The sequence below is a fragment of the Ylistrum balloti genome, unplaced genomic scaffold, assembly GCF_031769215.1.
Source record: "Ylistrum balloti isolate Yb309-2 unplaced genomic scaffold, AGI_CSIRO_Ybal_v1 Utg370104, whole genome shotgun sequence".
Lineage (NCBI taxonomy): Eukaryota > Metazoa > Mollusca > Bivalvia > Pectinida > Pectinidae > Ylistrum > Ylistrum balloti.
The window spans coordinates 113372-125061 of NW_026782129.1; the positions used below are offsets into that span (position 1 = coordinate 113372).

The window sequence follows — 11690 nt, forward strand, 5'->3', positions numbered from 1 at the left end:
CAGAAACTATGCTTTCCCACAGGATCTTTAAGACAGCTGATGTCATAACAAATAAATCAACTTATGATTTATCTGATATACAGTATGCAAGGCTTTTTAGCCTCATTCAGGGAAATGAATTGCTGAATCGTGAAGGAAACTTTCAGGAGTATATTGCAAATGTTAGGAAATATGGAAATTAGGAAATATGAAATGATTTCAATCGGGAACAGGGCCTTTTATCGACCCCTAAAAACCCTCAAAAAGCCCTGGTTGATTTGTCACAGGAGATCTTTATACTGATGGTATGCACAGATGATCTTATCAAGTCATTCTTACAACCATAGCTTTCTTGTCTTATCATGGAAATAAGGCTGTACATGGCTTTCTTGTCTTATTATGGAAAAAAGGCTGTACATGGCTTTCTTATCCTATTTTGGAAATAAGGCTGTACATGGCTTTCTTAGGCCTTCTTATCCTATTTTGGAAATAAGGATGTACATGGCTTTCTCATCCTATTTTGGAAATAAGGCTGTACATGGCTTTCTTATCCTATTTTGGAAATAAGGCTGTACATGGCTTTCTTAGGCTTTCTTATCCTATTTTGGAAATAAGGCTGTACATGGCTTTCTCATCCTATTTTGGAAATAAGGCTGTACATGGCTTTCCTGCACTATTTTGGAAATAATGATGTATGTGGCTTCGAATTTAGGGGGAAAAAAATCAGACAAAATCTCAGTTTGGGGAAAATAAGAAAACATTACGATGATTAAATTAAAATCACAAATGATCATTTTATTTCTGTCCTATGTACCTCTTAATATATTGTTGAAGCAATTACACAACCATTTGAATCCAGAACTGACTGCCAACACTGAACTTATTTCTACCATCCAAATTTGTTTGACATTTGGGAATTTTAATGTTTGGATCGAAAAAGATTTTGTCAGAGGGAATTGGGCCTGTAGTCATGCCCAAATCCTGCAGAAGAAATGCCTGAACACCACAACCATATATACTGATTCATTCAATTAAATCTCCAAATAGTTTTACTGTACTTAATTAATGCACATTACTGGAGCAACTTTATTTTTGTTATATATTAAAAAGATAGAAGATTTGCTTGCTGCGTGGTTATAGAATAGGGTATAAAAAACTATATCTAACAAACAAATAAAACATACCCTAATATAGTCTATGGAGTGTAGTGAATACAAAAAATCTTTCCTGTTATTAAGATTGCACAATGACCACATTTCATATTAACAAATCTACCTCATCATAAGAAATGGTGTGTCTTATATGTGGATCAAATCGAAAAATCGCTAAAACCAGCCCTGCGGCTCCTACTTGGGTGCCGACTTATAGCCTGGAAAATATGGTATCATGACAAACGTTTATCTTGACAGATAATTTATCTTGCTTCAGTAAAAAAATGAAATGCATATCATTTACAGAAAAATGTTTCCACTTTTAAAATCAAGTTTCTGTCATTTACAGATAAAATAGATGTGTTCTATCACCAATCCCTCCATCTGTGGTTTGTAATAAACGAGTATAAAATTATATCAGAGGAGAAACACCTAAACAGATGTTATGTGATTCTCTATCAAGCATAGGGAGTTCTGGAAACGTCCTTCCATTGTATGTTAATGGAAGTATTGTGCACTAATTAGTCGCCAGTTGCAATGAGAGGATGCACAGCTAAACAACACAACTTTCTCTGATCGGCAGTATGGCTGTTACCAGTCTGAAGTGTATAGACAATGTCTAGTACAGTCTGCAAACAGAACTCTGATATTTCTATTCTAGCCTATCAAGAAATGTTGGGACTCATCTCCAGATGCTTTACTCAGCATACTGAAGGACTGCCTTAACTCTAAAACTATCTTAACTCTCTAAAATCATTTACCAGTAGTACAGCCTAACTCAGCATACTGAAGGACTGCCTTAACTCTAAAACTATCTTAACTCTCTAAAATCATTTACCAGTAGTACAGCCTAACTCAGCATACTGAAGGACTGCCTTAACTCTAAAACTATCTTAACTCTCTAAAAACATTTAACAGTAGTACAGCCTAACTCAGCATACTGAAGGACTGTCTTAAATCTAAAACTATCTTAACTCTCTAAAAACATTTAACAGTAGTACAGCCTAACTCAGCATACTGTAGAACTGTCTTAACTCTCTAGAAAATATCTACCTGTTATATAGCCTAACTCAGCATACTGAAGGACTGTCTTAACTCTAAAACTATCTTAACTCTCTAAAAACATTTACCAGTAGTACAGCCTAACTCAGCATACTGAAGGACTGTCTTAAATCTAAAACTATCTTAACTCTCTAGAAAACATCTAACAGTAGCACAACCTGATAACAAAACTTGCATTCCAAGAACTCTCTTGACTCTAGAGATGTCTTAACTCTCTAGATAACATCTACCAGTAGCACAGACAAGCAACTAAACTCAGCAAAACAACAGCTGTCTAACTCTAGAGCTGTGTTAATTCTCCAGGAATAAGTACAGACTTATAGCTAAAATAAGCTTACCAAGAACTGTCTGAAATCTGTAGAAAAATATCTATATAGCTACCTGTAATGCATACCAAGGGCTGTCTTACTCTCTAGTAGATATCTACCAGTATGATCACAGTGTGATAACTATACTCTGATATTTCTGTATATCACATACCATGATGTCTCTGTGTATACCATGAACAGTCTAAACTTTGTCATTTTTTGAAAGAATGGAAGACGTAAGTACTTTTTGTACGTCTGTAATAACCATGTTTGGATGGTGATTCCTTTGCCCATATATATTCATATCTTCAAACTAAGAGCATCCATGTTCTTTCCATTAAATTTTCAGGTATAACAAAATGATCTAGTAAAACCCAGTCAGACATAAAAATGAGTTTTTAGCAGTGTGAAGATATTTGAATTCATCAAGTTGAATAAATTATGAATATGTTAGTGATTAACTTCGACAGAAAGTGATATACTACTTTTTACTTACTTGGGTGGACATACACATTTAATGGCGGTATTGTCAATCACACATGTGCCTCCATTAATACAACTGTCTGACAGGCAAATGTCCTGTCCTTCTAATATATCTGCAACAATGGAAAACAAATATACAAATCAAATTTATCATAACTTGGTTTGTCTTATAAGGAATTCTACACTACAATTATAGACATGAAATCTCTGAAGTCAAGGGAAGCAAACATTGAAATTATGACAACATATTGAAATTAAGGAGGAACAGGTTGGCATGGACTGTACATAGTGTCTTTGTTGGTAGAGCATGCTTCTTTGGTTCAATAGAACTAGAGAAAGAGCTGTGGATTATTATCATTAGTAATGATTAAGAAGCAAACTTAAATCATAATAAAACAACAATAGAGCTGGGTTGTTGGAACCAGATGCATGTGTGAATGGCGTATTTATATAGCAGGTGAGTAAAAAACGGAGAAACCCATGTGATCAGGCAGGTGACAACATAATCAATATGGTCTGGCAGGTGAGTAAAAACCTCAGAGAAAATCAACATGGGCTGGCAGGTGACAAGAAAATCAACATGGGCTGGCAGGTGACAAGAAAATCAACTTGGGCTGGCAGGTGAATGGTAAACCTCAGAGAAAATCAACATAGGCTGGCAGATGAATGGAAAACCTCAGAGAAAATCAACATGGTCTGGTCAGTGACAAAAAAACCCAGAGAAAAAACCACAAGTACTGGCAAGTGACTACAAAACTACGCGGTCTGTCCAGCAAAAACACAGGAGGTCTGGCAGGTGACCAACTAAGAAAAACAGAAAATCCTGGTTGTCTCGTAGGTGACCAATTAAGAAAAACAGAAAATCCAGGTTGTCTTGTAAGTGACCAGCTAAGAAAACACAGAGAAAACCAACATGGGCAGGCAGGTTACAATTTTTCATCTCTAACCCTGAAATAAAACCCTGGTGGCCTTCAGGTAATAGGAATATGTATTGTTCTACCAGACTACCCTATAAGTAACACATGTCTAAATCATATGGATTCAAACATATTAGCAAGCAAGGTCAAAATGCTTCAAAATGTCTTTGCTCTGGTAGTTGTGCAGGTCTGTTTTCACATTCCTCCTGATAACAAGAATCTTATATTTTCCTTGACAAAATTATATTCCATTGATCCAGGTTCACTTTCTCTAAAACTCATACTGTGATATTAGTGCTTCTAATATCACAATCTTTCATTACATAAACATTTCATGCTTTCTATTAAGAAATTAAAAAAGTACTAGTGTTATTAAATATACTGTGTTTTAAAATTTAATTATACAGGCCTTTGGAAGAGATTTAAGTAGGTTCATAAATCTTTTGAGAAAAACATCTCTGAATTTTCATTTATTTCAGCCTTAACATTGGAGCACACATCAGAACTCATCATGAAAATGCCAGACAAATATATTGGTTTCATTCTACGCTTCACCAAATAATCTCGCTCCAGAAGGCCTAGATATCCTTCAGAGTAAGGCTCAGCTATTATAAGATCTCATTTGTCTAGCTTCAGCAGTACGACACAAAACAATTAAGTAGTAACACAAAATCCAAAATATTGTGTTGATAGTTAAATTACATTAAATATCTGCATCAATAAACTCCAGCACAAAAACAATGAAAATTGCTAGACATTACACTTCTGTGCACAAATAATTAAAACTAAATGGATTATTTTTGACTACATGTATTAGTCACTGATATGTTAACTCTGGTCAAATTTGTTTCAAAACCTCTGAGAGAACTGCTACAAGACAGTTAAGTCATTATCACATTGTGTAATCAACACAATTCTTAAAAAAAGAGCAAGAAAAAAAGTGAAATATATATAAGTATTTCTGTATATCATAGACCTAATGGATCTGCAATGAATAGCTGGAGAGCTGAAGAAGTACATGGCCATGATGACTGTTTCTATTACCACAATAACGTCATGGTGACTACCCTCATCATCCCTAGCCTCATGCAGTGTTTAGTTGGTTATGTCTTCAGTGCACACAAGATTAGTGTTTCAATCAAACAGTGTGAAGAGTGAAGAAGATATGTCTGTCACAGCTGCCAGATGCTTCAGGGACCATTTTCTTCTTCTGAGTCATGGCGGGTGTTCAAATGGTTTATGGTTGAAAAGTAATTAAAAAAAAGATCCAGAAATAGTTCCAGGATGACCAATGCTTTAAAAATGTGCTTTTGTTTTTAATGGATAATTCAGTTATGGTACAGAAAAAGTTGTTACACCTTCAAGTAAATTCTAATGCTGTATAAGGAAAAATACAAATATGCAATTTAAAATAACAGACAAGATCCTAGATACATTATTTAGGGTACAGTTGGCAATTAAATTACTGCACAAGATTTCATTAGAATGTTGTCAGCTTTCAAATGATTGAACACAGTAATATAGCTCGAACAAAGGAATTCAACTAAAATTCCATTAAAACTTAAAGGACAAGACTATTACTGTGATAGCTTCTGTTATTCCATCTCTGATTGTCTTTTCCTTATGCAATTAAGACTGAACATTTCTTCTACCCATTTATATAAATTGTCAAATTCCAAACTAAATACCCACATGAAACTGATAAATACATTTTTCAGCTAATAATCATATACAAAGTAGCATGACTTTTATTATGTGTATTTGCTTGGTTTTGCATGGATCCTATTGTATGATAAGCCAATTAAAAAGGAAACATTTGTAATGTCATATTAAACTTAAACCAGATACAGAAAATGTTTTACATATGCTTTTACCTATTATGTGATAAGATTCACCAGTCCTGTTCTCTTACATTAGAGTAAATTACTCTATCCTAAAGAACATGGCTTTAAGCCTCAAACACACAACACAATTTTATCCATTAGGTGAAGTTATTGAGTAGGACACTAAAGTGACAGGAACTAATTCACATTTAATACCCATCAGTCTCAATTACTTCATCCTACAATAATTTGCATTAGGATCATAAACAAATAATCAAAATTCAATTAGGTCTAACCAAAAACATTATCACATCTGCAGTGTTCAATGTGGACTCCTTAAAACTGACACACATCTTCCACTTCTTTTTTTTCATTTCAATGATTTTTCTTTTTTTAAAGAAACAGAAAAGGCATCCATTTCCTAATAAAGAATTTTTTTGATTTCTACTGACAGTAACTGAACTTGTTTTAGCTAAAACCAGCAGAATTGGAGTAATTTTGTAAGGTATGTTAAGCTGGTGTTTTACAAGTCTAACAAAAACAAACAATTCTACACAATGATTATACAATAGACTTAATGCCCATCTTGTTTCCTTGCTTGTCTCTGAACTTTTTATAATTTCAAAATCATATTTATTCACTTGAAAGAACAGCTTAAAACACACTATTATGAAGTTTTAGTTTAATTTCATTTTGTCTTCACATCACTTTTCATCTATCAAATACGAAGCAATACCACATAAGTATTCAAACCTACAGAATATCAACATTATAAAACTCAGCTACACATCTTGTTTTGTCTTTTTTATGCTTCAAAATCCAATTGAGAAACAAATGACTAAAAAATCTGACCTTACACAACCCATCAGTCTAACACCATGTCTTACCAATATATACCTCTATGATTGACCTCATACCACCCTACAGTCTAACACCATGTCTTATCAATATATACCTCTATGATTGACCTCATACCACCCTACAGTCTAACACCATGTCTTATCAATATATACCTCTATGATTGACCTCATACCACCCTACAGTCTAACACCATGTCTTATCAATATATACCTCTATGATTGACCTCATACCACCCTACAGTCTAACACCATGTCTTACCAATGTATACCTTGATGTTTGAACTCACACAACCCATCAGTCTAACACCATGTCTTATCAATATATACCTCTATGATTGACCTCATACCACCATACAGTCTAACAGACTTGACCAGAAATCTGTGATACATCTACGCAGTGATTCAGACTTGACCAGAAATCTGTGATACATCTACACAGTGATTCAGACTTGACCAGAAATCTGTGATACATCTTCAGTGATTCAGACTTGACCAGAAATCTGTGATACATCTACACAGTGATTCAGACTTGACCAGAAATCTGTGATACATCTTCAGTGATTCAGACTTGACCAGAAATCTGTGATACATCTTCAGTGATTCAGACTTGACCAGAAATCTGTGATACATCTACACAGTGATTCAGACTTGACCAGAAATATGTGATACATATTCAGTGTTTCAGACTTGACCAGAAATATGTGATACATCTACACAGTGATTCAGACTTGACCAGAAATCTGTGATACATATTCACAGTGTTTCAGACTTGACCAGAAATCTGTGATACATATTCACAGTGTTTCAGACTTGACCAGAAATATGTGATACATCTACACAGTGATTCAGACTTGACCAGAAATATGTGATACATCTACACAGTGTTTCAGACTTGACCAGAAATCTGTGATACATCTACACAGTGTTTCAGACTTGACCAGAAATCTGTGATACATCTACACAGTGATTCAGACTTGACCAGAAATCTGTGATACATCTACACAGTGATTCAGACTTGACCAGAAATCTGTGATACATCTTCAGTGATTCAGACTTGACCAGAAATCTGTGATACATCATTACAGTGTTTCAGACTTGACCAGAAATCTGTGATACATCATTACAGTGTTTCAGACTTGACCAGAAATCTGGGATACATCTACACAGTGATTCAGACTTGACCAGGACTTGACCAGACTTGACCAGAAATCTGTGATACATCTACACAGTGATTCAGACTTGACCAGAAATCTGTGATACATCTACACAGTGATTCAGACTTGACCAGAAATCTGTGATACATCTACACAGTGATTCAGACTTGACCAGGAATCTGTGATACATTTTCAGTGATTCAGACTTGACCAGGAATCTGTGATACATCTTCAGTGATTCAGACTTGACCAGAAATCTGTGATTCATCTTCAGTGATTCAGACTTGACCAGAAATCTGTGATGTCTTTATTCAGCAACTTTTACATATTTGCTATTTATATAAATCTATCTAACAGGTTCTGTACACTGATGCTGAGAGCATGACATTTCCTTATAATTCTCTCCCAATTAACCAGCGCGCAAAACGTCCTGTTTGACCAATACACCATTAAGGAAGTCTATGGCTTCGTCTAATGTGAGGAGATGGTGATGAAGCTACGTTACTATGTAGATGGAAAGCAGGGTATGCGAATGGTCGACAAATCTATAGATCTTATACATGGCTTCAGACCTGACTGTTCAGAAATCCCTAACCTAATTCCTTATTTGTATGCTGAGCCACTGACCGGTCCACTCCCTCTCTGGACACACAATCAGATTACTTCGAACTCCCTTGTGAATGCTCAATTAAATGTAGACATCCATGGATACAAGAGTGACAATTTGAAGGTCAACCAAAGTCATTTGGAAACAGTTGTGTTAACTGTTATATAGATAAATTTCTGTCATATTGAATTGATATATTCATCTTTATCAGCTAATTTTCTTCTTTAAAATGCCGAACGTATCACTGGTATCGTTTTAAAGACTAACATTCATTTTGCTTAGATAATGGGCTGAGTTCTGTGTATGCTTCCATTTATCCACTAAATTAAAGTACTTCTTACATAGGATTCGTAATTGATATGATTTTAAATAAGTTGTATAATTTTGTAATAGTTGTAATTGTTGCAATGAATAAAGTATACATATCATGCTAGTCAACTACTAAACAGTGGTTTTAATAGTGATTTAAAATGTTTTAAGACTTACTTATGAAAGTCAGAAATGTGTTATTTTGGTACCAGCTACCTAATCAACATAAGCTAAAATTATTTCCCAAATTTTACCATTCATCAAGTCTTATCATGTTTACACATTGCTGAAGTTTTGAATTTTTTCCCCCAACTTTTGTGTACATATCATTTCTTTTCCCCCATTTGGTAAGGCCAAGGCAAGTTCTATTCAAATTAGTCACTTGGATGATGATTTGGCAGTTTCACTTTAATCATGTGAATAGAATTTTTTGTCTCTGTATAGCTGTTACAATTAAGATTTGTCAATCATGGATTGTCTCCATTGATTACCTGGCCAGTAGCCAGTAGAATGTAAATATTACTGATTTACATGTACATCTATCCCAGTTAAAAAAAATGGAAATGGCCAGGCATGTGATTTGTCTTTAGGTCTGTACTGACTCCAAATATCTTTCAGATCTATGTACACCAGAAATTTCCTACAGGTTTTGTCAGGTCTGTATACTAAACTACAGACAGCCAATTCAGCAGGCCATTTCTTCTATGGTTTAATTTAGCCTTGCCAATGACTTCTCTAAAACAGAAATCTACATTTATAGACTTATGGTAATTCAAACTACCTAAACCTACAGAAGAGATATCGAGTCTTTAATATTTAAATTTCTGCTGAATTGTCAGAAAGGAAAATTTACATATTAGTATGCAGACAATTTAATCTCCTTTTGGGAAAGTGAACCAAAATACAATAGCAGCAAGTCTTATTTTTGTCTGGTTTATGAGAGCTTGCTGGGATCTCATCAGGGCTGAAGTGCATAAAGAGGAATATTTTACAGTACACAGAATCTTGATTTAGTATGTCATTAAAATGGTTTTAAACGTTTTACGACCAATTTAAAGCAGGATTTCAGGAATGTATCATATTAATTAATTTCCAGAATATTGCATAGATATTTCTCATGAATAGATAATGCCAATAAAACAGGGCTCATATTTTGAAACATGATTGGTGCTGGATATATAATGTATGGTAAATTCAAGTATAAATGCTTACTTACAATAAAACTAGAGCAAAATAAGAACAAAAGAAAGATTTCCATTGAGATTCATGAAAAAGTGACAATAACATCAGGTGTTCCTGAAGAGTAAGCTCCTTCTGCTTGAGTGGTCAATCCATAAGTCATGTCACATCTTAAAATGAGAACAAGGTATAAGACAATGGTACCAAGACAAAACTTGATATCAAAAAGCAAGATGGCTGGCAAGCATGAGCCACCTTATTTTTCCAATAGAGATTTACTCAAAAACCTGCATCAGATCAACAACAATGACTAAAGAATGTATCTTTCCTCCTGATCCATTCAGCAGTTTATGGGAAATGCTGGCATAATGTAACACAATAAAAGGATGTTTACACACAGATAGAAAATCATAGTCCAATTTAACAGCCCTCTTACTAGCCACTTACAAATACTGGCTATCTCTTACCAGCCACTGACAAGTGCTGGCTGTCTCTTACCAGCCACTCACATGCACTGCTGTCTCTTACCAGCCACTGACAAGTGCTGGCTGTCTCTTACCAGCCACTGACAAGTACTGGCTGTCTCTTACCAGCCACTGACAAGTGCTGGCTGTCTCTTACCAGCCACTGACAAGTACTGGCTGTCTCTTAACAGCCACTGACAAGTGCTGGCTGTCTCTTAACAGCCACTGACAAGTGCTGGCTGTCTCTTAACAGCCACTGACAAGTGCTGGCTGTCTCTTACCAGCCACTGACAAGTGCTGGCTGTCTCTTACCAGCCACTGACAAGTGCTGGCTGTCTCTTACCAGCCACTCACATGCACTGCTGTCTCTTACCAGCCACTGACTAGCACGTGCTCTCTCTTGCCAGCCACTGACAAGCACCTGCTCTCTCTTGCCAGCCACTGACAAGCACGTGCTCTCTCTTGCCAGCCACTGACAAGCACGTGTTGTCTCTTACCAGTCACTGACAAGTACTGGCTTACATCAGCAGTGTTTTTTTTCTATCTTAATTTTACAGCATCCTCTGCATTCATTACTTTGGATGATGTACAAGTTTCTAAATAATTGTGAAGACATTCTTTTCTTTCTTGCTTCATTTTAGGAAAATACCATTCTCTTTGTCTTATGGAGAAATCAGTATGGCAAGAAAAATCACTGAGATTCAATCAACAAAAGAAAATAAAATCAAGGTTCCGACCACGTACAGACTAATCAGTGGACACATGATCAAAATACATCAATTTTGATTGAAGTGAAGTAACCAGGATAATGAAAGTATTGCCTGGTGACATTGCCTATTGGGAACCTTTTAACTGACCATAATTTGTAATCAATCCTACAACACAATAGCAAATCCAGTAAGGAGTATGGATAGTATAGTTGCACTATTTCCTATTTAGCTAAATGACTTTCACAAACAAACAATAGAGCTATCAATCTGTGCCTTTTATTGACTGACCACTGATGGTCTGGCCTAAGTGAAGACATGCCCTGGACAACCCAAGGCATAATGTCTTTGATAACAATGCACTACACAAATAAATACTGAAAAATGAGCCCTGATGATAAAAGGCATTGAAGCCCGTGGCCACTATCATTACCGGGGTGACAGACTGACGGGTCCAGATTGAGGCTGACATGCGATCGTCATGTTATTCCCTTCGAGTACGATAAACAAAGAACTGAGTTTCAAAACCTTACAGCATCATCTGACATAGGATAATTTTTTATATATAAATGATTTTGTACCTAAAAAAAAGAATACAATATGAGATTTTGTGATAAAGAACAGGTCTTTTATACAAGTACTGAGATTTGAATATCATCATATTTATCCAGTAATAATTAGGCTTAT

General features: G+C 35.4%; 1 protein-coding gene across 1 annotated transcript in view; it reads right to left on the bottom strand.

Annotated features, from left to right (window-relative positions):
• The window catches only part of LOC132550111 (protein crumbs homolog 1-like), a 34089-nt gene extending 22603 nt beyond the window's left edge, over window positions 1-11486 (bottom strand). Inside the window, exons 1-2 of the mRNA XM_060214129.1 lie at window positions 11454-11486; window positions 10578-10768 (exon numbers count right to left, since the gene is read on the bottom strand). Of these exons, the coding sequence (XP_060070112.1) occupies window positions 10578-10768; window positions 11454-11486 (224 nt within the window). The remainder of the gene's footprint in view (window positions 1-10577; window positions 10769-11453) is intronic.
• Between the last annotated feature and the right edge of the window lie 204 nt (window positions 11487-11690).